This window comes from Hemitrygon akajei, chromosome 4, assembly GCF_048418815.1.
Source record: "Hemitrygon akajei chromosome 4, sHemAka1.3, whole genome shotgun sequence".
Classification (NCBI taxonomy): Eukaryota; Metazoa; Chordata; class Chondrichthyes; order Myliobatiformes; family Dasyatidae; genus Hemitrygon; species Hemitrygon akajei.
This window is the reverse complement of record NC_133127.1, coordinates 153,426,416-153,453,816: the sequence shown is the minus strand read 5'-3', so window position 1 is coordinate 153,453,816 and position 27,401 is coordinate 153,426,416. Positions and strand designations below refer to the sequence as shown.

At 40.0% G+C, this 27,401-nt stretch overlaps 1 protein-coding gene across 3 annotated transcripts; it reads left to right on the top strand.

Moving 5' to 3' along the window:
- On the top strand, window positions 1-26,714 carry poglut3 (protein O-glucosyltransferase 3). Of its 3 annotated transcripts, none has more exons than XM_073043656.1 (8): window positions 1-324; window positions 1,947-2,144; window positions 12,639-12,919; window positions 13,010-13,220; window positions 17,289-17,485; window positions 22,184-22,378; window positions 24,498-24,602; window positions 25,997-26,714. In XM_073043656.1, the coding sequence occupies exons 2-8, from the start codon at window positions 2,048-2,050 to the stop codon at window positions 26,120-26,122; spliced, it is 1,212 nt and encodes a 403-aa protein (XP_072899757.1). In that variant the 5' UTR covers window positions 1-324; window positions 1,947-2,047; the 3' UTR covers window positions 26,123-26,714. The 3 variants fall into 3 exon arrangements, with proteins under 3 accessions (XP_072899757.1, XP_072899758.1, XP_072899756.1); XM_073043657.1 differs by lacking the exon at window positions 1-324 and adding an exon at window positions 1,208-1,320; XM_073043655.1 differs by lacking the exon at window positions 1-324 and adding an exon at window positions 1,277-1,490.
- Window positions 26,715-27,401: the final 687 nt, after the last annotated feature.

Sequence of the window (27,401 nt, the reverse complement as noted above, 5' to 3'; positions counted from 1 at the left end):
AACCCCAGAGACTACTGGTTCTGCCGGTAATTCGACATACCACAGGCTCGCTCTCTCTCCCTCCCTAATAAGGGAAAAGGAGGTGTACCTGTTTCACAGCGAGGGGAGACATACCAAAAACAACTCGCTGATTTATGATGTAAAAAGTCTGTTGCGTCGCTTTATCCAAACTCTGCGCCCAGAGAGCTCAGCTCTCTTGACACACAACCCCCGGCAGCTAAGCCGCAGCTCCCGATCTTCTGTGTTCTCCCGCGACGCCTCAGTCAGGGGCACCGACCTGGAACCAGCCCGTCTCTAGAGCCACGAAACTCCGGAGCCCTAAAGGTGCGCCAGTCTTCCAGGCCGCGTCCTTCGGCCGGTCGTGAGGCCCTGAGAGCGGGTCCCATTTCCACAAAGAACCAAAGTTAGCGTGTAACTCCAGGTCAGGGTCTTCAAAAGAACCTTGAAAGAGAAATGAGACATTAAAGATTTAAAAAAATAGAGCTGCTACTGAAGATGCAAGCAAAGGAGTCGCTGTTTAGCGCCACCATCACTTCGCTCCACGATGTTCTCACTCCCTGTTCCCATTGACTAGACAACCTTGTTTACAGTTTATCCCCAAGTGACCAGTCAGTGACACCCCTCTGAATTCCACCTACAGGTTTATACACTTTTGTCTGCTTTCCTTTCTGGGGGAGGGTCTCTTAAACGTTGGCCCTGTCTGTCTTCCCAGGATATGACCTGTCCCGTTTAGTGTTTCCTCTTTTATTTCATTGTGTTGTTTGAACACCTTCGCCGTAATCCTTAAAACCGTGGGTCTGGTGGTCTTCACTGCAATCCCTACTACAGTTCTCATGGGCGGCAATGAGGGATAAGCAATAAATGCTGGTTTTGCCAGGATACGCACAGCCCGTTTAGGAAAATACATGCAACGACAGTGGCAGCCGGTTGTACACAGAACCCAAACACCGCCTTTGCCAAGCGGACGGATGGAACACCAATCGCTATCCAATCACAATATTCCTCTCGGATCCTAATACCTGGCGCCATGAGGCTTTTCATGCAGTTAGAGGCACTCTGGAATTACATGCTTATGCTTATTAGGTTCGGTTCCACCACAGATCCGCTCCAGATTTTCCTTTCATTCTGACGTGAGGCTCTTGTTTCCCCGCAGCCGTCGGGGTTTCCGCACCGCACTCAGAGGCGGCCAAGAATGTTGAACAGCACCGGGTGGGCTTGAAGTTTTGGGTGGGCTGGATTATATGTGAATTCGCTGCAACTTAAGGCAGATTGGAAAATGCAGCGGCAGTACCTCCCTCTGACATGGTCACTTTTTATGCGGTTAGTTCTGATGGTTTCTGTTTGTTACTGTGAGCCAATGAAAGAGGAAGTAAGTGCAGAGAGAAGTTTGGTCTGGGGGCCGGGTCTGAGGGCTGATGTTGTGCTGCCGGTTCGATATTTCTATATCCAGGCAGTTAGCAACACGGGAGAAAATATCACCTCATCCCCTGGTATGTAACTTGTTCCTTTTGAACATTTCTCGTTAACAACACGACTGTAAATTTTGAAGTGGCTTTTATAATTTAACTTTTAGAACTATAATAGTTGTAACATTTTTTGTGCAGCCAGGTGCTGCTTAATTTCATTCAAGTTTAGTTATACAATCCATAATTGTTGAGTATTTCAGTCAATGTTGTTTTCTTTTTTTCTATCTTGCGGTACAAAAATATAACGGATCCCAACGTTAAATTAAAAGGGAATCTCAATCGCAAGCAGTAACATCTGTGAATGATTTAAAGATTGTCTTAAAGTTATGTTTAAATAAAGGCTACTCTGGATGTAGATTTTGTGTTAAGTCTTCTCATCTAGAAAAATGAGAATCCTTAAAAGTCTCTAGCTGTTTTCTTTTGTTGTATGATAGTAGAATGGGGCAAACCCAAGGATATGCATTTATTTTTTTAATTTAGGCAGCAATACTTTCAGTGTTACGGTCAAGGTGCTAAACACCAGAGAGCACGTTCGCCGATATGTACCAACACCCTTGGATCGAAATGATGGATCATTTCTCATGAGGTATCGAATGTATGGAAGTGCCGTTGAGGGGATAAAGATTGAAGTATTTCATCAAGGTCAACATGTAGGCCAGTCACCATATATTTTAAAAGGTATGTAAAAGTTTAAAAATCAAGGCTTGGGAGTTAGGACAACTGAGAAATGGTGAAAATAAAGTGGGCCAAATGATGGAAGGTCCTTGAAGTAAAAGGCCACATGGACGTGATGGTATCTGTTGGAGTTATTGAGGAAAGTAAACTAGACATTGTGGAGGTTTTGATCATGGTTTTGCCCCGAACACGGTCATATCCTAGGTGCTAGAGGTTCTGATTTGGAAGATGTCTTTTAGGTGATGGTTGAAGTCAGTGTTTAGGATGGTGCCAACCAAACAGGATTTTTTATCGAGGATGATGATAACCCTCTTGTAACATTGTTGGAGCCGTGCTGATTCAGGTGAAGAGTATCTTCACTTCGCATGGAATTTAATGCAGGTAAGCATGAGGACAAACCAGGATAGGACCAATACAGTGACTGGCAGGTCACTAAGGAACAAAGGGATCTAGGAATACAGATCTATAATTTCTTGAAAGGGACATCAAAGGCAGCTAGGGTCATAAGGAGAAATTTTGGCTCATTAACCTTCATAGATCAGAGCATTGAGTACACGAGTTGGCTTTATGTTGAAGTTGTACAAGATGATGGTGAGGCTGAATTTGGAGTATTTTGTGCAGTTTTCTGATCATCTATGACACTATCGCATCCTGTGAAAAGTATTTGGGGATTAGTATGATTTGCTGTAGACTAACCAACTTCAGACCTGCTCCTATAGCCATAATATTTTTGTACATGGTCTAGTTAAGTTCATGGTTACTGACAATTCATCAGGATCTTGAAGGTGGGATATTTCATGAAGGTAATTACAGGCTAGGTGACTACATCCTGCTGAGTCTTGTTGGGAAATTATTGAAGAAAACTCTCAGGGACAGTATTTGTATGTTTAGAAAGGCATGGGCCAATTAGGGAGAGTCAGCATGACTTTGTAAGGGGGAGAGGATGGAACCCTGTTTTACCAATTAGCTTTTATTTTGAGAAGATGACCAAAGAGATTGATGTTGTCTATAGGGACTTTAATAAGGTATTTGACAAAGTACGCTGGTGGAAAAGGTTGAGATCCAAGGTCAGATGGCTAATTGAACCAAAATGTGTTTAGTGATCAGAGACAGCATGTAGTTGTAGAAGATTTATTTTACTGATTGGAGAAACATCCATTACACTAGTCCATGGCGAGTGGATCGGAAAGAATGGAGCTGGGAACTTTGCTGTTTGTATACTAGCAACTTGGATGTGAAGGCAAGAGGTATGGTTAATAAGCTTGTGGTGGCATGAAAACTGGTGTTATTGTAGATAGGAAGGAAGCTTTCTAAAGCTACAGTAAGATAGAAATCAGTTGCGAAGTTGATCATAGTGCTGATAGATGGAACAAGCTCAGCATGTGCAAAGTGATGTATTTTGGGAAGTGAAGTAGAGATAATGTATGTACAGTAAATGGTGGGGCGCAAAGGAACATTGATGAATAGAGACAAAAGTACAGTCAACATTTAGGCCTGAAACATTGACTGTACTTTTTTTCCATAGATGCAGCCTGGCCTGCTGAGTTCCTCCAGCATTTTGTGTGTGTTTCTTGGATTTCCAGCATCTGCAGATTTTCTCTTGTTTGGTGATGAATAGAAACCAAGGGGACCAAGTCCATTGTTTCCTGAAAGTAGCAACATGGTTGGAGAGGATGGTGCAGAAAGCATGCTTGGCTTCATGGGTCAAAGTATTGAACATATGAGCTGGGATATTTGTTGCAATACACACTGTAGGCTACACTTGTGCAGTTCTGGATGCCATACTCTAGGAAGGATGTGATTTCACTGGAGAGGGACTCACCAGGAATGGAGGACTTTAGTTATTGGAGGGAGGTTATACTTCAGAGAAGGAAGTATATAAGGCATAGGTAGGGCAGATAATCAAAATCATTTTTCATGGAAAACAAGAAGGTATAGTTTTAAGGTGAGAGGTAGATAATTTAAAGAGCATTATGACAACAAGTTATTTTGTTTTAAAAAAAAGATTGATAGGTGGAAGGTGCTGCCAGTGGAGGTGGTGGAATCCGATACAATTATGTTGTTTAAGTGACATTTAGCCAGGCACCTAAATAAGCCAAGCTTAGAAGGATTCTGTCCTATTGCAGACAAATGGAATTAGTTTAGATGGACAGAAAGATTGCACTGGATGTGAACACGTTACTGTACTATGCAACTTGATGGCTCTAAGAAGGTCCCAAGGAGAGGAGTAAATTTACTCTTTTTGGTATTGAAAATTGGATTCCTTTTTGTGGCATGAATGCCCCTCACTAGAGAGTTGCCTGAGCTGTACTACCTACTCTATAACATAATGACTTGTGCAAGGAGTTGAATATGGTACTTGTGGACAAACAATCTTCAGTTTTGTGAAACAACGATATTTGTTGCCAATATTCATGGTTTGGCTTGGGGTTCTGCTCTGAGATGCTGCTGAATTAGTGGCAGAGGGGAATAAATGTCCAGGTGGTGCTGTTTAGCTGGCTGAGATCAGCAGCCTCCACCAACCATCTGGAGTTCTTCTTCCTGAAGCACATTCACTTCAGACTCCAAACTTCTTTTATTGGTGTCTGAAGGTGTATTTGGAGCCAGCTTGTCCTGGTGTCATTCGTACAGAACATCTAGAGAGATATGGGACCATAAGGCGTAGGAGCAGAATTAGGCCATTCCATCATGGCTGATTTATTATCCCTCCCAACACCATTTTCCTGCCTTCTCCCCGTAATGTTTCACTCCCTGACTAATCAGGAATCTACCAACCTCCCCTTTAAATATACTTAATAACTAGGCCTCCACAGCCATCTGTGGCAATGAATTCCACGGATTCACCACCCTTTGGCTTAAGAAATTCCTCCTCATCTATGTTTTACATGGCCCAGGTACCGATTGATTCAAAGTAAATTTATTAGCAAAGTACATGTATGTCACCATATACAACTCCGAGATTCGTTTTCTTGTGGTATTCACAGTAGATGCAAAGAACCACCATAGAATTAATGTGCAGTTGCACACATGATGGACAAATAACCCATGAGCAAAAGACAACAAACTCTGCAAATGCAGAACATTGATAAATAATAAGTATCAAGAACATGAGATGAAGAATCCTTGAGAGTGAGTCCATGGGTTGTGGGAACAGTTCAGTGATGGGGTGAGTGATGTTATCCTCTCTGGTTCAAGAACTTGATAGCTGAGTGGTAATAACTGTTCCTGAACCTGGTGATTAGGCCCTGAGGCTCCTGTACCTCCTTCCCAAAGAGACCATGGCTCTGACGGTGGGGTCCTTGATGATGGATGCTGCTTTCCTGTGACACTGCTCCTTGTAGATGTGCTCAATAGTGGGGAGGGCTTTATTCATGATGGCTTTTCCATTCAATAGGATTGGTGTTTCCATACTAGGCTGTGATGCAGCCAGTCAGGATACTCTCCACTGCACGTTTATAGAATTTTATCAAAGTTTTAGATCATATGCCAATTTTTTGCAAACTTCTAAAAAAGTAGAGGCACTACCGTGCTTGGATGGGGCTATGGCAGGAATTATGGATCTGTACTTGCAGGTCGCCTTGTTCCGCTGCACAGCTCAATGCCCTATGTGCAAGTCTTACCCTAGGCTACATCCACACTAGACTGGATAATTTTGAAAACGCCGGTTTCGTGTAAAAACAATAGGCGTCCACACTATGCGTTTTTGAAAATATCTCTATCCACACTGAAACGGAGATTTCGGTGAATCTCCTCCTGCTGCGCATGCGCGGGACACATCTACTGAAAACAAGCAACATGTTTGGTGTCGAATTTCGCTGTGAAAGTGAGCGTTTGTGTAGTTACAGTCTAGAAAAACTTAAAACAATGGACAGCTGTTGGCTTTCGCGCAGGAGAACTTAAAACTAAAAAAAAACAAATACTGGAGTGTACAGAGGCAACCGACAGGTAGTTCATGGACAGATTGACCTGGCTGACGACGAACATTGAAAAACTGACCAACTCTGTTGCATCAATAAAGCACTTTGTTAAATGTATAAAACATGTCTGCATCAGTGTTATCTTGTATTTCCATACAATGTTACATTAGGCTGTTACACATCTATTGTCAGAGAAGTACTTGCATAAATAGGTAAACCACCTTCATACGAGCAAGGACAGAAAACAGGGCAAAGTGAGTACAGTATACTTATTCAGTAAGTTATGGGTCAAAGTATTTGGTGAGTGCATTTCTAACTCTTCTGGCTTTAGTCTCATTGCCGTCTGTTCTGAAATTGTTAGGTTACGTTCAAGAAAACAATGAAATAGCGCGCTGCCGTCTGATAGCGTTTTCAAAAGTCTCCGGTTACCCCATCCACACTGACCTGCCCGAGCAGCGTTTTCAAAAATAACCCAGCCTGGAAAGCGTTTCTGAAAAGCTCTGTTTTCGGGGGACGAAAACGCCGTTTTAGTGTGGACGGAGGGTGAAAATGAAGAGAAAAAGCTTCGGTTACGGATTTATCCAGCGTAGTGTGGATGTAGCCCTAGTTTGTCTTCCTAAAATGCAATGCCTCAGGCATTTGTCTGCATTAATTTACATCTGCCATTTTCTCAGACCATTCTTACAGTTGTCCAGATCACTCATCAAGCTTTGATAGCCTTCCTCACTGTCCACTACACTCCTAATGTTGGTGTCATCTGCAAATTTGCTGATCTGGTTTACCACACTATCATCTAAATCATTGATATAGATGATAAACAACAATGGACACAGCCCAAGTTTCTGCTGCACTCCACTAGTCACAGGCCTTCAGCCAAGAAGCCAACCTTCTTCTACCACTCTCTAGCTTCTCTTGTTTTAAAAAAACTGTAGAATCCAGTTGACTAATCATCCTGAATCTCAGGCAACTTAACCTCTAGACCAGCCTCCTATGCAGGACCTTTACTAGAAGCCTTGCTGAAGTCCATGTAGACAACATCTGCTGCCTTTCCTTTACCAGCCCTCTTGGTAACCTCCTCAAAAAAAAAAAAAGAAATATAAAGTTGTATATAAAGACACATAACCTACCATGTACAAAGCCATGTTGACTATCCATAATCAGACCCTGTCCATCCAAAGGACCTGAATATGGTTGGTCAACATGGTTTTGTACATGGTAGGTTCTGTCTAACCAACCTGATATAAAGTTACCTTCAGATGCCTTCCAATAATTTACATTGTTATTGTGAGATTTTTGAGGCAGTTTCTTCAGAATCTGTAAGGAAATGGTTGATGCCTGACAACTGATGATCGTTGCAAGTCTCATTATTCAGTTCATTTTTGCTTATGGAATTTTGTTGTATACGTGTTTTGCTTTCAGGTAATTCAAAGCATGTCATTGTATGTGAATATGTGCATTACTTTGTTGTTTGAGACCAGAGATCTATAGAACAATTTATTTTGTTTGTTCTTTGTGGAATAAATGTCAATATGCTTCATGTGTACCTAATACTCAAGAACTAATTTATGAATTCACTGTTCTTTGCAGCTCTTTTTTTTTCCTAGAAGTTTTAAATGCTAGCAGGTCTTTGGACAAGAACAGTATAAAGGGATACGTGCCTGATGTACGTAAATGCAGCTAGTGTAGATAGGCATCACAGTTGACGTGGATGAGGTGAGCTAAATGGACCCACTTCTGTGCTGTGCATTTCTCTGATTCTTTATATTTTCTAGACAGATTGGTACATCATAGAAACAATGTGGGTACCAATAACTTACAAAGAACAAGATGTTCTGATGAGGGAACTTGAGCAGCTAGGACTAAATGTAGAACCAAAAAGGGCAATAATCTCTGAATTGTTACCTGAGCCACATGCAGACCGGCAGAGGATTAACAAGATCAGAACTAAATGGATGGCTCAAAGATTGGCGTAGGAGAAGTGGGTTTGAATTCGTGGGACATTGGCACCAGTATTGGGGAAGGAGGGGGCTGTTCTGATGGGACAAACTCCACCTGAACCATGCTGGGACCAATGGCCTAGTCAATCACATAACTCAGGCTGTGGATAGGGCTTTAAACTAAATAGCAGAGGTTCAACCACTTGGAAATTTAAAGATAATTAAAAGCAAGGGAGAGTGCAGGCGAGGTTACCGGGGTCTCCACAATAACAAAAAAAAAATGATAAGACGTTTAGAAAGGGATAAGAATTTAACTTCTGGCAACATGGAGACAAATTTGAAATGAAGGGTGGTGAATAGAGGGCTGAAGGTGTAATATTTGAATGCACTCCATATATGTAATAAGGTAAATGATATTGTAGCAGTTAGAAATTGGCAGTTAAGATGCTGTGGACATCACAAATCTGTAGTTGAAAGAAGATCACAGTTGGGAGCTTAACATCCAAGGACAGACATTGTATAGAAAAGGACAGGCAGGTGAGTGGTGGATTTATTGGCAAGCATTGAAATCAAATCCTTAGAAAGAAGTAACATCGGATATGAAGATGTAGAATTCCTGTGGCTAGAGCTGAGAACATACAAGGGTAAAAAGACCTGATAGGAGTTGTATACAGGCCTCTGAGTAGTAGCCAGGAGGTGGGGTATCTGGGAAATAGAAAATGCATGTAAAATGGGCAATCTTATAACAGTAATAGTGGATTTCAATAGGCAAGTAAATCTAGGGAAAAATCAGGTTGCTGCTGGATCCAAGAAAAAGAATATGTAGTATCAACTTCAAGTTCAAGTTTAATTGATATTTAGCCATACCTACAACATGGGTTTTTGGAGAGCTTACTGTTGAGTCCACTAGTGTAATTAACCGAATTTGATTAGGATGCTAAGGTAAAGGAACCCTTGGGAGGCAACAATCATAATGTGATAGAATTCACCCTGCAGTTTGCAAACCAATAATATAAAAGAGGATACCGAAAGTTTTTACCAATTATATAAAGAACAAAAGAGAGGCAAGAGTGGACATTGGACTGCTGGAAAATGACACTGGATAAGTAATAACTGGAAACAAAGAAATGGTGGATGAATTGAATAAGTATTTTGTGTCACTCTTCACTGTGGAATAGTTCCAGAGGATTACAAAATCATAAATGTCTCTCCACTCTTTTAAGAAGGGAGAGAGGCTAAAGACAAGAAACTATAGGCCAGTTAACCTGACTTCAGTGATGGGCGAGATATTAGAGCTCATTATTAAGAGTGAAGTTTTGGAGTGCTTGGAGGCACACAGCAAAGTAGGCCAAAGTCAGCATGTTTTTCTTAAGATGAAATCTGACCTGACAGATCTGTTGGAATAGAGAAAGAGTCAGTGGATGCAGTTTACTTGGATTTTTCAGAAGGTCTTTGACAAGGTGTCACACATGAGGCTGCTAAACAAGATAAAAGCTCATGGTATTTCAGGAAAGGTACTAGCATGAACAGAAGTCTGGCTGACTGGTTGGCTGCAGTAACTGCTGGTGTTCTGCAGGGTCAGCAAGTGTATAGTCATGCGCTTCTGTGGAAGGAATAAAGGCACCAACTTTTTTTCCAAACGGAGGAAATTCAGAAGTTGGAAGTGCAAATGGACCTGGGATTCCTAGTGTAAAATTCCTTAAAAGGCTAACTTGCAGGGTGAGTCAGTAGTAAGGAAGGCAAATGCAACGTTCACATTAATTTGAAGAGGTTTAGAATATAAAGGCAAGGATACAATGCTGAGACTTTAGAGGGCATTGGTCAGAACACATTTGGAGTATTGTGAGCAATTTTGGACCAGACTGTCTAGTGAAGGTTTACAAAAATGATCCTGCGAAAGTGAATGTATGAGAAGCGTTTGATGGCTCTGGGCCTTTACTCACTGGAGTTTAGCAGAATGGGGGTTATCTCATTGAAACTTGCCAAATATTGAAAAACATGGAATGGACATGGAGAAGATGTTTGCAATAGCAGGAGAGTCTAGGACCTAAAGGCATAACCTCAGAATAGAAAGGTGGCCCTTTAGAACAGAGATGAGGATAAAGATAAGATTAGCTTTATTTGTCACACGCACATTGAAACATGCAGTAAAATGATTCATTTGAGTCAATAACCAACACAGTTGGAATATGTGCTGGGGGCAGCCCCTAAGTGTCACCACGCTTCTGATGCCAATCAGAATGCATGCCTACAACTTACTAATGCTTACTAATCATGCGTCTTTGGAGTGTGGGAGGAATCTGAGTTCACGAGGTCACAGGGACAACGTACAAACTCCTTACAGAGAGCGGTGGGAATTGAACCCTGAATGTTGGCATTTTGCCAGCTGCTATGCTACCATGCCAACTAAAGGAATTTATTTAGCCAGAAGGTGGTGAATCCATGGAAGTTATTGCCACAGACGGCCAAGTTATTGGGTATATTTAAAATGGAGCTTGATTGGTGTTTGTTTACTAAGTGCATCAAAGGTTACGGGGAGAACGCAGGAGAGTGCTGTTGAGAGGAAAGATGAATCACCGTGATGAAACGGTGGAGTAGACTTGATGAGCAAATAGCCTAATTCTATTCATACTCCATGTCTTCTGATTTAAACAGAGCAATCCGTCATGTTTATTGTAGTATTGCCCCTCAGTGCTCAGAGTGGGTAATTTTGTTTTCAGATTCAGTGGCAAGAACTTTTAAGTAATTGGATGTATTGTGATCCAAGAGTGTTGTGATTTGCTTTTGTATTTCTGGTCTCCTCCCCATCCTCGAATCCAGGCAAGGTTTGTGACTAGAGATACAAAGTCTTTTCATGGATGTCTTGCTAATCTTGTACAATTTTTCAGTGATTGTTCCAAGATGCTGTAGCTGGAATAGTTCTCTTATTGCAAATAAGACCATAAGAAATAGGAGCAGAATTACGCTATCTAGCTCATCCAGTCTGCTCTGCCCTTCAATCATGGCCGATCCTTTTTCCCCTTCCTCAATCCCAGTTCCCAGCCTTCCTCCTGTAACCTTTGATGCCACGTCCGATCAGAACCTATCAATCTCTGCCTTAAATACACCCAATGACCCGGCCTCCACTGCTGCCTGTGGCAACAAATTCATCAAGTTCACCACCCTCTGGCTAAAGGAATTTCTCCGCATCTCTGTTTTGAAAGGGTGCCCCTCTATCCTGAGGCTGTGCCCTCTTGCCCTAGACTCTCCCACCATGGGGAACATCCTTTCCACATCTACTCAGTCTAGGCCTTTCAACATTTGAAAAAGGTTTCAGTGAGATCCCCCCCCCCCCCCCCAATCCTTCTGAATTCCAGTGATTACAGACCCAGAGCCATCAAACCATCAAACATTCCTCGGATGATAACCCTTTCATTCCTGGAATCATCCTTGTGAACCTCCTCCAGACCCTCTCCAATGCCAGCACATCTTTTCTAAGATGAGGAACCCAAAACTGTTCACAATACTCAAAGTGAGGCCTCACCAGTGCCTTATAAAGCCTCAGCATCACATCCCTGCTCTTGTATTCTAGACCTCTTGAAATGAATGCCAACGTAGCATTTGCCTTCCTCACCACTGACTTGATCTGCAAGTTAACTTTCAGGGTGTTCTGCACAAGGACTCCCAAGTCTCTTTGCAGCTCAGATTTTTGGATTTTCTCCCTGTTTAGAAAATAGTATGCACATTCATTTCTACTACCAAAGTGCATGACCATGCATTTCCAACATTGTATTTAATTTCTTGTCCATTCTCCTAATCTGTCTAAGCCTTTCTGCATCCTTCCTGTTTCCTCAACACTACCTGCCCCTCCACCAATCTTCGTATCATCTGCAAACTTGGCAAAAAAGCCATCTATTCCATCATCTAAATCATTTATTTCAGCATAAAAAGAAGTGGTCCCAACACCGACCCCTATGGAACACCAACTAGTCACTGGCAGCCAACCAGAAAAGAATCCTTTTATTCTCACTCACTGCCTCCTACCAATCAGCCAATTCTCTATCCATGCTAGTAACTTTCCTGTAATACCATGGGTTCTTAACTTCGTAAGTAGCCTCGTGTGGCACCTTGTCAAAGGCCTTATGAAAGTCCAAATATACAACATACACTGCTTCCCCTTTAATTATCCTACTTGTAATCTCCTCAAAGAATTCCAACAGGTTTGTTAGGCAGGATTTTCCCTGATGGACACCTTGCTGACTTTGTACTATCTTGTCCTGTGTCACCAAGTGCTCCATCACCTCATCCTTAACAATTGACTCTAACATCTTCCCAACCACTGAGGTCAGGCTAACTGGCCTATAATTTCCTTTCTGCTGCCTTTTTCCTTTCTTCGTCCTTTGGGTAAAGAACTTTATTACACTGTGGTTGTTATAAAATACTTGCATACTGATTTGCTGTATCATCGAATAAGCAGATGTATAAGTGCACATGCAAAGGCCTTCTTTTCATGTAGTGATCAAGTATCTTGTAAATATGTAAATTGAAAATATTTAAACTTTGCATTTTTATGGATTGTTTTTCTATGTTTTATTTAAAAAATATTAGGGGCAATGCATAATTGCACACATAGTAATATGTTGTGTTCCTATTTTCATTATCAGGACCCGTTTATCATGAGTACTGTTACTGCCCAGAAGAAGATCCTGAAAAATGGCAAGCTACTCTATCATGTCCTGCAAAAGAAGAACAAATTTCTAGTGACTTTGATAATTTTCCCAGTATAAACCTTTCACTCCTGCTCGAACAAGTGCCAAATAGATTTGGTGATCGAGGAATTGTTCACTACACTATATTAAATAACCTGATTTATCGACGAACAATGGGGCGGTACACAGACTTCAAGATGTTTTCAGATGAAATGCTTCTTTCTTTAGCAAGGAAAGTATGTTAAATTTACAGTCGCATTGATGATTTTTCTTTGCTCCTTTGTATTCTGTTACATAATGAGGCAATTGAACACTTCTCTTTTTAGGTTCACTTACCCAATGTTGAATTCTATATAAATGTTGGAGATTGGCCACTGGAAACTCGTAAAAAAAAAGATAGCCCATTGCCTATCATTTCTTGGTGTGGCTCGGAGGATACTGCCGATATTGTCCTTCCAACATACGATATCACACGCTCTACATTAGAAACACTGCGTGGTGTAACAAATGACCTACTTTCTATTCAAGGACAGACTGGTATGTTTTGCCATTCTTCTTTGCATTGGTATACTTTTACAATGATTTTTCAAGATAATGTAATAGAGTCGAAATCCATTGTTTTATATGAGATGAAGTTCTCCACACAGATCATCACTTCATTCAGAAGAGTTTTATCTTCATTTGTAGCTTTCTCTTTCTCTCTTCCACATCTTCTTTTGCTTTGTAATTGTAAGTTGCTCTGTTGCACCAAGGTTCAAGACCTCCTGAGGTATCAAATACACTTGGAGGTTTAATTAGAAAATTATAATCACTATCCTTGCTCTCAATCCCATCTAATTTCAGTAGATTTTGCCAGCCTACCTCCAACTTTTCAACCCCTTTAATGTTTCCTGTCCCAAAATTACACTCATCCTTTCGGCAACATTATTGCTTAAGTGTGTATTATTTGGGTTCTGTCCCAGCCACAATCCTGAAATTTCTTAATCAGAATCACAGTCCAAAGTGATTGTGGTGGTGGAGACCTATCCTGGGCAATCCCTCTTGACCTCTTCATCTATGTCTTCTTGCTACTTTGATTTAGGAGTGCATACATACCTTTCCACGTATTACCTAATCAATCACTGATTAAGAATCTCTACGGGGCTCTTTGTGCTCCCACGTTGTTGTTTTCAGAGTTCATAGTTGGCTTTCAGTTATTTCTCATCTGCATGCTCTCCCTTGGTCATGTTGTCCAAGGACATGATTCTGGATTCCACGTGTTTCAGGTTGTGAGTAGATGCCACTGCTACAGATCACTGGATTTTCACTGTCCAAGATCTAGTCTCAAGTTGACTGCAGTGTCTATTTAAACATTGGGACCACTTCCATAATTGATTCTGGCTGTTGCCACAATGTTTGTACTGTAGTCACGCTTTTTTAAAAATCATTTCCTTGGCCACTGCTTTGGGTTGAACCAGATTCATTACAATATTTGTCCTGAGTTGAATGTTCTACCCTTTTTTTCACAATGTCACAAATGAATTCTCCATAATTCCACCTATTGTTTCTGTGTCTGTTTTAGTTTTTCTCCTGCTAAATTCAGAAGTTTTATGCACTGTGATCGCTCATTTTCTATCCTCTTTCTGTAAGAGTATATCCTAACCCACACATAGTTCTTGTGTACACAAATAATTGTCATCTTTTGTAGTCAAACATTTTAATTTTATCTGCAAATATATCATTTCTAGGACTGTCAATAAAAAGACCCTGCCTAACCCAGCATCATGCTTCTCTCACTATAAGTAACTGCCTGAGGATTTCCAGGCCTTCCTTCCTGGAATCTTTGAGTTCCCTTCTTTTAAAGTCACTTGTTGAATTTATTTGTGTGAACAACATTTTGTTGTGATCACTTGTCTTTCTGACATCATTTCATCTCGAATGTGAAATACTTTTAATGTTTTCCACTGATAGAGGTACTAATTACATTGTCCTTCTTTTGACAATATTAATATTCCTTGCTTGTATCTTACTGTTATCACCGGGCATTCTGTTACTTCAACTTGCATTTTATCACATTATTTAATGTGTACTGATTTCAGTGCTAAGTGGCTCTTCATCTTTTTGTGCAAACTTTCAAAATCCAGACTTGTTCCTGGTGCATTATTCCACTATCTAAGCTTCTCCATACAAATCTGTTCTTGGTGATGCCATTCAGAAAGGGGAGAGTGAGGGATATACTGGGGCATTAGGTTGTCCAAGGCATGCTTTTACACAGAGTAGATAAAGTGTCTTGGCCAGAACATTGACTGTCCATATCCCTCCACATGCTGAGTTCCTTCAGCAACTTGTTTTAGCTCGGATTCCCGTCTATGTACATTCTATTTTGGCTGTTGGTTACAGGATTCTGGAAAGTGCCATGTAGACTTGAAAGTCATAAAATCCTTTAATGGAATTGGTAAATACATTGTAAGGAAAAGGTTGATTCATAAACTAAGTTCCTCCAGCATTTTGTGTGTGTTGCTTGGATTTACAGCATCTGCAGATTTTCTCTTGTTTGTGATTAATAAACTAGCCATGATTCCTGTAATGTAATTGGTACAATGGAAGCTTTACCCTTTGAACTACAGAGAAAAACAATACACTGGACAACAAAGGTTTTTCTTGTTGAATACTTTGAAATTGCCTATATTTCTTTCAATTCATAATTCAAGTCTGAATACTTGATGCCAAGATTAAGGAAGATATTTTTGTTGGTCCACAAATCAAATAGGTCATCAATGACAGGCAAATCAAAGAACTTTTAGTGGGATCAGAGAAAATCAGATGGAAGGCATTCAAGAATGTTGTTGAAAATTTTCTTGGCAACTACAGAGCACCAGACTACATGCAACTGAAGTTTAAATGCATTCCCATTTAGACTTCTTCTGTTAGTGATAAGCAAGGTGAAAGGTTTCACCAGGACGTTGTGGTCATGGAGAAACAGTATCAGGGCAACTGGAATCCATCAATGCTGGCTGATAATTGTTGGTCACTTAAGTGAGAAGCCTCAGACACCGAGTACAAATGAAAATCATCAACAAAATATTTTTAGCTTAGTTAAACTATTGCAAAGCACCAGCACTGTTAGGCAATTAGACACATTATATTCTATATAGGTTAAATTCATGTTTTTCCAAATTCCTGTGTGATACAAATATCTGAAATTGTATGTGTTCAGCTTCAAGTGGTGTATCATAAAAAAAATTCTGAGGAAGCAACACTTTCAGGAAAAAGTTGTTGTCCAGTTTTATAGAATGCACATGCTGCTTTCTTGGGGGGGGGAAAGATGTAACATTTTACCAACTGATCTGAATCCTGGTTTCATGACTGCTCTAAATAGAGAAGGAATGTTCAGCATGGTATTGAGAATCTTGAGAGCATAGAGAGTTCTTGTGTTAATAATGTAAGAAATGAATATCCCGCAACCCCCCCCCCCTTTGAACTGCCCACTTGGTAGGTGTTTGTGGGTCCTTCATTCACTTGAAGTTGTAGAACAAAACAGCACAGAAACAGGCCATTCAGCCCAACATATTAGTAATGACCAAGATGTTCATGTTTAGCCCATCACCCTCTCAACCTTTTCTATCCCTAAGCCATGATTTTATTTTCCTTGGGTGTGCGAGGAAGCGGAAGTGAGGTGAGCAGTCAGGAGTCTGTGCCAGGAAAAAAGCAAGCCCTAGCCAGCCGGCTGTTCCATCCATTCTGCTCTCCAATGGACATTCAATTGGACTACATCTGTGGCAACGAAATACTTGGCAGGTGTACAGAAACGGACGGAATCCCGGACGCCGCCGTTCAGCTGTTTATTTATGTAACAGATTCTCCCCCAAGCCATCGGACTACCAACCTACTGCCCTCTGCTGTGCCTGTTGTCTTGTTTATTATTTATTGTAATGCCTGCACTGTTCTGTGTATCTAATGCAGTCCTGGGTAGGTCTGTAGTCCAGTGTAGTTTTTGTGTTGTTTTACATAGTTCAGTGTAGTTTTTGTATTGTTCATGTAGCACCACGGTCCTGAAAAACAGTGTCTCGTTTTTACTGTGCACTGTACCAGCAGTTACGGTCAAAATGACAATAAAAAGTGACTTGACAACTTAGAACCCAGAGAGCTGGAGTGACCCTTATCCTTAATTTCTATAAAGATATGAAATTATAGCCAATTATTTTTCAGCTTTCAGTCATAAAATTTACTAGTGGGAGATATAAGCATAATATAAGATGTTCTGACATCTTAATGTAATTTTTGGTATCTGAACTTAGTATTTACTGTCTCATGAACCCATACTCTTTTGAACATTGTATTTCAATTTATTTCCTTAAAAGAAAATGTTCTTTAGTGCTAATTTTTGAAATTTCTTGCGCCTCTACTTACACAACCCAACTTAAAATTCCATGTCCAAAGTATATCTTTTCACCTAGGCTTCTGCTCATCCTTCATAAGCTGTGCATTATGTCAATTATTCTGATTTCGTCTAGTGACAGGTCACATAGGTGATATTTTGTCGTGCCTCCTTTTTTACCTCAAGGAGGCACTAAAGTTGATGAATTTCATAATAGCTCAATATTTATTTTTCTCTCAAACCACAAGGTCCCTCCTGGAGCAATAAAACACAGCAAGCATTTTGGAGAGGCAGAGACAGCAGTGAGGAGAGACTCAAACTAGTGAGGATTTCCAGCAAGAATCGGGATCTTTTGGATGCTGGAATAACTGCGTATTTCTTTTTTCGTGAAGAAGAAAAAGCTCTAGGAAAAGCCCAACTTATCAGTTTCTTTGACTTCTTTAAGGTATGATTTTGTGGAAAAATTGAAGAATCTCAGAATTGTGCCACAGAAGGCCCTTTTGGTCCATTGAATCAGTGTTGTACCAGATCAATACAAGAGCTATGAGCCTTTACTGGGCACTATTGTCATAAATTATTTTGAGCTCTCCATATAATTTAGATTTTTTTTGGAAGTTTTACTCTTATTTATCATTGTGCTGTTCTGTATAGTGCTGGTGAATTCCCAATGTTTATTACCATTTAATGTAGAGAGCTATTGCTGAAGGGATGGTTATTCATCATTTCTTGACTTGTGGTTCTATTGGTGCATGTTCAAATATTGAATGATGGATGTTGCTGCATTTGAGGCTAGTCCAGTCCCTTTGTTCTAACCTTCCATCATCCATCCTACCAACTTCTCCACAAATTAAAGCTAGCTCTACCTACCAGCTCTCTTTCTCAGTACTGCTGAAAGATTTGAAACGTTAACAGCTTTTTTCTTTCCACAGATGCTGCCTGACTTGCTGAGTGCTTCCAGCATTTTCTGTTTTGAGTTCAGATGTCTAGTATATATAGCTTTTGTCTTTTTTTTCATTAGTCTGGTCTTGCAAGTTTTGAGTGGACGCAGTGTGTTACTAAAGCATTTCACAAGTGGCTGGAGTCAGACAGATAAAAGAAATGTATGTCACTATATATGATATAACTTCTTTTCTCTTTTTCCACTAACTCACCTGACTTCACTTTTTGGGTCTTCAGCACAACCAAATGTTGCATTAACTATAGTCGTAAAATCTCACCACTGATTTCCTTAATCTTTGGAACATAAAGGTCTACAGAAAGTAATGATACAGCCCTGTTCATCACAGGCAAAGTCTGCCCCACCATTGAGCACATTTACATGGGAGCACTGCCACAAGAAAGCAGTGTCCATCTTCAAGGAGCCCAGCCGTATAGCCATGCTCTCTTCCTACTACTACCATCAGGCAGTAGGTACAGAAACATAAGGTCACACAGCACCAGGTTTAGGAACAGTTATTTTATGACCATCAGGCTTTTGAACCGGCGTGAGTAACTTCACTCATCACAAATCAACCTACAGACTCCCTTTCAAGAACTTTTTACAATTCGTGTTCTCAGTATTATTTTTTATATTTGCACAATTTGTCATCTTCTGCACATTGGTTGTTTGCCAATCCTTGTTTATGCAGTTTTTTATAACTTCTATTGTACTTATTTATTTTCCTGTAAATGCCTGCAAAAAGGAATCTCAAGGTGGTATATGGTGATGTGTGTGTACTTTGATAATAAATTTGACTTTGACTTTGAAAATCATGTAGAGTAGAGGGAAAGGTAGCCTTCCAACAGTGATACATACAGAATAAGATGAGATGGACATTGGCAACACTGGTGAATAAGAGGCTGAAGGATAACTGACTCTTGTTCAAATTTAAAATCATGCTGAAACTGGGCTAGCAGGATTGAGATTTGTGTCCAGTTTATTCTTTCTATTGCCTTCAGATTTCATCAAAGCTGATCCAATCTTCCCAACCTTCAGTGTATATCAGTTAAGTTTTTAAAAAATATTTGATTTCTAACAGATTTGATTTTGCTAGCTGTCAGTCTCTGTTTCATTTGCTTGTCTTGTCATTTGGAGTAGGAACGGTATCTATAATTGTAACTCTTTGGCCTTTGCCTGATTTCCATTCATTCGCTTGTGGCTCCAAGATGGAGATGCATACAGTTGCAACATCCGAACCTTTTCTCAAAGGTACAGCCGATGGGACTGCTTACGATGCGTGCTGGATGCACACAGCTTCCCTATTTCGAACATTGCCCGCTTGAGATTGTGAAAATGTGACTGACCAAGCTTGTTACAACTCCACCATGAGGTCAGTTACCAGCCAGAAGATGCTGACGATGCAACTATGAGAGAAGGCAGACGAGTGGAAAGGGAGTGGGTATACACACCAGGCTAAGAGACTCGCCTTTCAGACCTCTGTTCCCATGTGCCGTCTTAGCAAATGTACGGTCGATCTCCAACAAAATGGACAAGATTAGACTGAGATTCATCTTACAGAAGAACCTAGCTGGACCACAAGGTGCCTGATGTGGCTATTAGGCTAGCAGGCCAAATGGCCTTCCACACGGACAGAGCGCACAGTTCTGGCAAGAAATCAGGTGGTACTTTTCACATTTATGTTAACACTGCCTGGCACACTAATTAGTTGTTATTGAAGGTTACTGCTGTCCCAACCTGGAATACCTAATGATACAGTGCAGGCCCTTTTATCTACCAGGTGAAATCATTGTTGTTTATATACCTCTGTGGGCCAACACCAAGTTAGCATTAGATCATCTGTATGATGCTATTGTTAAACAACTGGCTGCTCACTCTGATGGTTCCTTCATTGTAGCTGGTGATTTTAATCAGGCTAACCATAAAGATTTAGAGGAATACACAACCACATTTATGTGCTACATCAAATTCTGTATAGTCAATGTCATCACCACCAAAACCATCTGAGTATTCCTGAACCAGAAGCCTTGGATGAACAACAAAGTATGGAACCTGCTCAAAGCTTATAATGCTGCTTAGACATCTGGTGACGTCAAAGCATACAGCGAGGCCAGATCAAATCTTAACAGAGGTGCCAAAGTACAGACTGAGATGCATTTCTACACTGCCACCATTCAAGGAAGACATCAGATCCATCTCGGATTACAAAGTAAAGCTGTCCTGCTCTGCTCATGGTGATGCCAAACTAGCCGAAGAGCTGAGCGACGACTTTGCTCGATCTGATAAAGCAAATCACCAGTGATGAGGGCCTTAACGTTGGATGGAGGAACTGTGTCGACACGAGGCAAGGCGTGTACTCGGTAATGTCAACACACACACAGCAGCAGGACCACACAGCATACACGGATGGGTGCTCACGGACTGTGCCAACCTGCTAACGGGGGTTCTAATGGGTATTTAAACCACTTGTTGTCCCAGCCTATGGTCCCAGCATGCTTCAAAGCAGCAACCGTGATCCCCAAGACATCAGTGGCTACATGTCTTAATAACTACTGTTATAAATGGTGAGGTAGTGGAAATGTTCCCCAGTGGATGAACATCACCGAGGAGCTCTCTTGGTCCATCAACACAACCTCAATAATAGGGAAGGCATAAGAGGAACAATATTACCCAAAAGTTGCTGGCCAACTTTTACTGCTGTGCAATAGAGAGCATACTGATATATACAGAATTACAGTGCGGCACTCTAGCTGCAGCAAGACAGATCACAAAGCACTCCAGCCAAGTAATTAGGATGGCTCAGCACATCCTTGGGACTCAACTAGCAGACCTGAGGACAATATACAAATCATGATGCCTATAGCATGCTCATAACAGCATTAAAAACCCATCACATCCCAGACACTGTTCAATCTCCTGCCATCTAGTAGGAGGTACAGAAATATCTCGGCCAAGACGGTAAGGCTGATAAACAGCTTCTTCCTGAGTGCTGTTGTGCAGCTGAGTAATGCTACACCCCGTCTTGCCAATGGCCTTTGAGTGATATGGACTATTGAAGTCACTTGTTGCATGTAAATATTGGAATTTTTAAAAATTGAGCCATACTGCCTCATTTTAAATATGTTTTGCATGGACTGGAGTAGCACCGTAATATTGTTCTCTTGAGCAATGACAGTAAAGTTCTATTCTACTGTATTCCATTCACTGCACCATGACCATTACATGATCTCCTGTTTCATTTTGTTCAATATTACATAAATTGCTAGTTTGCTCCATAGCCACAGCCTTTCCATTTTCAAATCTCTAACTTGCCTCTTAAGTATACATCACTTACTTGGCTGGTGAGCTTTACATTTTTTTGTTTTGTTCAGAATTGTTTTCTTTCAGCTGCACACTTGAGGCTGTTGAGTATCAGTGAGGCTTGTCCTTCTCTGTTGCTGTTTCAAAACCCCAGCCAGCACTTTTGCTACCATGTAGGCATCTCAAAAGTCCTGAAATACTGGTCAGCAACTCAATGGTTCAATTTAATATCAGATCATGTATACAGTATACAACCTGAAATTCTTGCTCTTCGCAGACATCCATGAAACAGAAGGAAAACCCCAAAAAAGGAATAACAGAAAAATATTAGAATGCCAAAGCCCCCCTCCCATGCAAAGCATCAGCAAAAGTATCAACCCTCCCCCTTACTGTGCTGAAAGTTGTATGATCTGAGGGCAAGTATAGACATAGGAACCTTCTTCTTTAAAAGAGAAACAGGTGACAATTTGGGACCAAGTGTTCATGAATGCAAGTTTGTTTATTGTTATGTTTGTTTCAAAGTTGGTGCATTTGAGATTTCTATATATTTAAAAGTTTACCTTTACCATGAAGATTGATCAACATACACAAGTTCTGTAGCAGCATTTATCTTTGCATCTCATGTTTTTTGTTCATTCACTTTGTTGTGAAAGATCAGTAGCTAACTTGTTTTTGTATTAATAAATGTGTTGCTCTCCATTATCAGTAAGTCTAAACTTGAAATTTAAACATATAAAACAACAGGTTTTCTCATACAAAGAGTTACAAAATTGAGTATGTATACCTTCAAAATCTTCGCACTGGTTGTAATTATTGAAGATATCATTGTACATCTTATGCACAAAATTTCTAATGTATTTATTTATTAATTTAATTATAACATGTATCTTCTGCATATTTTCCCAGTATAAATATCAAGTGAATGTGGATGGTACTGTGGCAGCATATAGGTTCCCGTACCTTATGCTGGGTGACAGCCTTGTATTGAAACAGGATTCGAAATACTATGAGCACTTCTACAAATCTCTAAAACCATGGATACATTATATTCCAGTAAAGAGAGATCTGAGTGACCTTATAGAAAAGATTAAGTGGGTGAAGGTAAGTCGGTCACAACGGTAAAATTGAACATGTAGAATTTGTCTAATAGATAAAGTTGCCAATATTTTATTGCAGCAATGATTGATAAGCTACACAGGGCCTGTTTTAATGTGTAACAGAAGTTCCTGGGAGCAGCAAGCTGTCTTCTATAATTATTAGTGTTGCATAGAATTGTATTAAATAACTGGAGGAAATTAAATGTAACACAGGACCTACCCTTTACGTGTCCCTGAAATCTGACCATTAGTCCATGAAGGTTATTCAAGTACATAAAGGCTCGGTTTTCTTTCCCTTCACAAACCTAGTTCAGATTTTAACCCTGCAGACTCAATAAGTCAGTCAGCACAGTTAAACTTACCAGAAACATTGATTCGGTTTCTCACTTTCTGTTGATGGGGGGGGGGGAAATAATTTTTGAAATAAGAAAAGACAGTGTTGGTGTGCTGAACATTTCCAACACTATCTTTTCTTATTTCAAAAACTACCGGTACTTTTTTTTTCATCTTCAGGAAGGGAGAGACAAAGAAGCAGAAGTAGGTGTAGAGTATAGCTGAAGTGACCATCTTATGGAGAGGAAAACTTGTATTCATTGTAATAAACACCGTGCTGCAGTAGATTGTTGCAAAAAGGACACATTAATTTCTATTGCATTTTTATTTAGAATGTGAATGATAGGAAGACCCAGACTTCCACCTGGGCGCTGCTAGCCGTTAATCCTACCTGAGCAATGTCACGTCATGCTCTGATGTGGACTTTCCTCTGATTGTGGCTTTGTGCACTAATGTCAGACTTTACACTGTCTTGCCCAAATATACATGCCTGTGATGCTGCTCCATATAGCTTTTCCCATTGTGCTTGCACCTCACTGTACTTATGCAAATGACAGTAAACTCTGCTTGATATCTGTTTGAGGAAGCTAGAAAGTAAAATTTGTCTGTTTGCTGTGCCACTGGACTCAGAACAGAGACCATGTTTCTGAGTCCTGGATTGCTTTCTGGCCCTCTATCCTGACCAGGTAAGCATGGGTTTTGTGGACCCATAGTGCTGATCAATCAAAAGCATTGAGATTCATCAGTTACAGTGGATTCTAGTTAATTGGGCCATCAGTTGATCAGGGCAGCAATTTATTTGGACAGCTCTCAAATAATAAAAATTAAATTGAGAGAATAGCTGGGATTCCCTTCATTTATCTGGGAGACTCTGCCACCTAATTGCGGCAGCATACTGTTGCCAAACAGTTTCTAACTAGCATCAGTTGCGTACACTTGCATGGCTGTTAGACTGGTACCGTGCTTGGAGCAATCAGTTTTTAATTAGCATCAGTTGTGTGTGCTTGTGTTCAAAAAAAGGCAGTGATTTGCGTCACTGATAGCTGGTGAGAAATAAAGCAGTCAGACAATTCAGAGTTATTTTGCTCACTGTGGTTTGAAGCATTCAGACTTGGAGATGCCAGAAACGCCAGGAGTGAAAATGAAAACATTTCACTACCTCAACAAGTTAATCAACTTGAATGTTACAGTGAAAGTGAAAATTTGGAGTTTGCTATCATCTAAAGCATTCCATTACCGTGTAATCGGTGTGGCACAGATTTTGTTCATTTACTGTCAATCAAAAGAACACGCCAGATGAATAACTATTAGAAACTAATACAGTTTTATACTACTGTAGAGGTATTGGTAGTGTTCTAACTTTTTCTGTATTTCATTTAAATATGAAATATTTAATAGATTCTAAATTCAGAATAACATAATGCTAATCTAATTTGGAACACTTAAAGTATTCTTAGCAATAGCTCACAGCGTGTTGTGTTTCCTTGGAAAGTAATTTCTCAAGAGTACAATATTATTATTACCAAGAACTCTCCACAGACCTAGTCTTTATTTGTTGTTTTAGGAGTATGCTAGATGGCAGACTACTATGTATTAAGTGTTATTTGGAAACTGGGAAGACTTAATGTGCAGTACTGTGCAAAAGCCTTGGGCACCCTAGCTATCTATATGTACCTAAGACTTCTGCACAGTGCTGCTTAACAAAGCAATTGCTAATGACAGTGTAAAATGGAATGGAATTCTGCAAGCATCTTACTAAAATGTTTTTCATTTACTTGATTTTGTTTTAGGACAATGATGCCGAAGCTCAGAAAATTGCCAGATCAGGACAAGTTCTTGCTCGAGACCTTCTACAACCTTCAAGTCTTTACTGCTACTATTACAAAGTCTTACAGGTTTGAGAGACTCAATAGATTTATTATTGTGTAAAGCTGACATGCAGAATTATTTTTAATGTCATTACTTTGATTCAGTGGATCAGTTGATGGACAGATAAATGGGAGGAAACTTTAAGGTTTATCCTGGATGGATACAGCAAAATCACTGAATTAGCTTTATCTTATCATTACCTTGTGTTAGTAAAATAGACTTAATTTTTTCGGAGTAAATCTTTGAGAGCAATATTGGTTCGGCAGTTTTTTCTGTTTTTATTCACTGTGTGAGAATTGAAGACCAAAGATTGGGCTTCAGTAAGGGTGTCAAAGGTTATGGGGAGAAAGCAGGAGAATAGGGTTGAGGGGGATAATAAATCAGCCATGATCAAATGGCAGCGGTGACTCGATGGGCTGAATGGCCTAATTCTGCTCTCATTTCTTAAGGCTTTAATTATAGGCACCTGTTCATCCCAACAAGTTTTGTCTCATTTTGTAAGTAAAGGTCCCCTGGTGCTCCCAGTGTGGCCTCCTATATAATCGGCAAGCCTCAACGTAGATTGGGAAACTGTTTCGCCGAGCACCTACGTTCTGTCTGCCAGAAAAAGTGGGATCTCCCAGTGACCACCCATTTTAATCCCATTTCCCATTCCCATTCCAACATGTCCATCCATGCCCTCCTCTACTGTCGTGATGAGGCCACACTCAGGTTGGAGGAGCAAACACCTTGTATTCTGTTTGAGTAGCCTCTCAACCTGATGGCATGAATATAGATTTTTCAAACTTCTGGTAATTCCCCCCCCCCCATTCCGCATTCCCTTTTCCCTCCCTCACCTCATCTCCTCCCCCTTTTTCCTTCTTCAATGGCCTTCTGTCCTATCCTATTGGATTTCCCCTTCCCCAGCCCTGTATCTCTTTTACCAATCAACTTCCCAGCTCTTTACTTCACCCCTCCCCCCAATTTCACCTATCACCTTGTGTTTCTTCCTCCCCTCCCCACCATTTTCTAGCTCTGACTCCTCATTTTTTCCTCCTCTCCAGTCCTGCAAAGGGACTCGGCCTGAAACGTTGACTGTACTGTTTTCCGTAGATGCTGACTGGCCTGCTGAGTTCCTCCAGCATTGTGTGTCCCCAAGGCAGCATGTTGTGCACAGCAGCATGAAAAACATTGAATTGATTATAGTCTTAACAATATTACTGCCCCTCAACAGCCAGCAAAGAAATCAGACATAGGGATTCAATCAATATAGATTCTAAATTCAGAATAACATAATGCTACTCCTAATTTGGATCACTTAATGTATTCTTAGCAATAGCTCACAGCGTGTTGTGTTTCCTTGGAAAGTAATATCTCAAGAGTACAATATTATTATTATAACCACCAACTTTCCAAAGTCAGTCTTTCTTTGTTGTTTTAGGCGTATGCTAGACGGCAGACTACTAAGCCTGAGATTCGGGAGGGAATGGAGCACGTTCTGCAGCCATCTGACCATGAATCTATATGTAACTGCAAAGGAGCTACCAATGTAAAGGAAGAACTGTAACTGTAATCAATATTATTGCTTGTTTTTATTTTGTATGCTTTATTGAAAAATAATTCTTTCTTGGACCATTCCTAGAAAGGGCCTGGGGTAATGTATATTTTAAACATGAACTAAAATTCACTACACTCAGCTTTTGTGTATAATGTTATTCAGCCCTTGTGGCTTCAAGTTGACAAAATGAAATGTGAAATTAAAAAGTAAACATTGCAGAAATAATGTACTGAAGTTTGTAATTTAACCTTAGCAGTTATTTGAGTTATAATTTGTAACGGAAAATATACTTCATCTGGTTTGATTTGTCAGTAGGCACAATGTTGTGTTTAGTCTGTTGACACATCTGACTAAATATTAGAATCAGATTTTGTTTCTCTAATAATAGAGCAACTTTCAGAACTAATTTACTTCAGTACATGCTTTCTGCATATATATATATATATATATAAATATATTATATATATGAGAGTTTTTTTGTAAACTACAAATCTAATGTACTCGCCCCAGAGAACTGTTTATATTAAATATGTGCTGAAACTTGCAAGAAATATTGTACTTTATGTTTGTAAAGTAAATTAAAGATTCAGAGTGACTATTCACAGAGGGAATATAATGAGTTATGTTTCAAAATTACAGATTCAGGTTTTGATTCGCTGTCAAATTATTTATCCTTAGGGGTAGAAATAATTATTTAAATGTTTGGCAAAGATTTTCAAGGGAGATCGCAGTGACTCCCTTGTATATATTCAGCTTTAGTGTGTATGATTGTGTTTCTATATATAAAATACACGCAATGAACAGTTTCTGTCTCTTAAATGACAGAAGCCGGGATGGGATTTAGATCTAGATACAGTCAAGGGTTCAAATTTGAGTGAATCTAGCAAAGTGCATCTAATTAGCTGTTGTTTGACCTCCCCATGCTTTAATTTATGTGCAAGGATAAATTGCATATTGCATATTGAATGAAAAGTAATATTATTACCCAAAAGCATGAAAAGTAAATGAGATTTCAAAGTTAATTACATTAGCCATGGATCTAAATGTAGAGCAGTTTTAAGTATTCAAGTATCCTATTCCTGTTCCAATTCATGTATTTTATAGTTGAAAATAACAAGACACCTGGGACTTTAGGTTTCATAAATAGCGATAGAGTGTATGAGGAAAGAGATAATAGAAAAGTTGATGCACCTGAAAAATAAAGTGTGAGCTGACAATTCAGTGTCAATTCAATGATTTCATGCCTCAGCACTCCTTTGTAGCAGTGCTACAAATCTAATTTCAAATT

What these genes read in the sequence shown, in the direction of transcription:
- poglut3 (XM_073043655.1), top strand. Translation starts at nt 1,277, where the DNA reads ATGCAGCGGCAGTACCTCCCTCTGACATGGTCACTTTTTATGCGGTTA. An exon ending in GTCACCATATATTTTAAAAG is followed by an intron (nt 2,145 to 12,638) that starts GTATGTAAAAGT and finishes TTTCATTATCAG; the next exon opens with GACCCGTTTATCATGAGTAC. An exon ending in AAAAGATTAAGTGGGTGAAG is followed by an intron (nt 22,379 to 24,497) that starts GTAAGTCGGTCA and finishes ATTTTGTTTTAG; the next exon opens with GACAATGATGCCGAAGCTCA.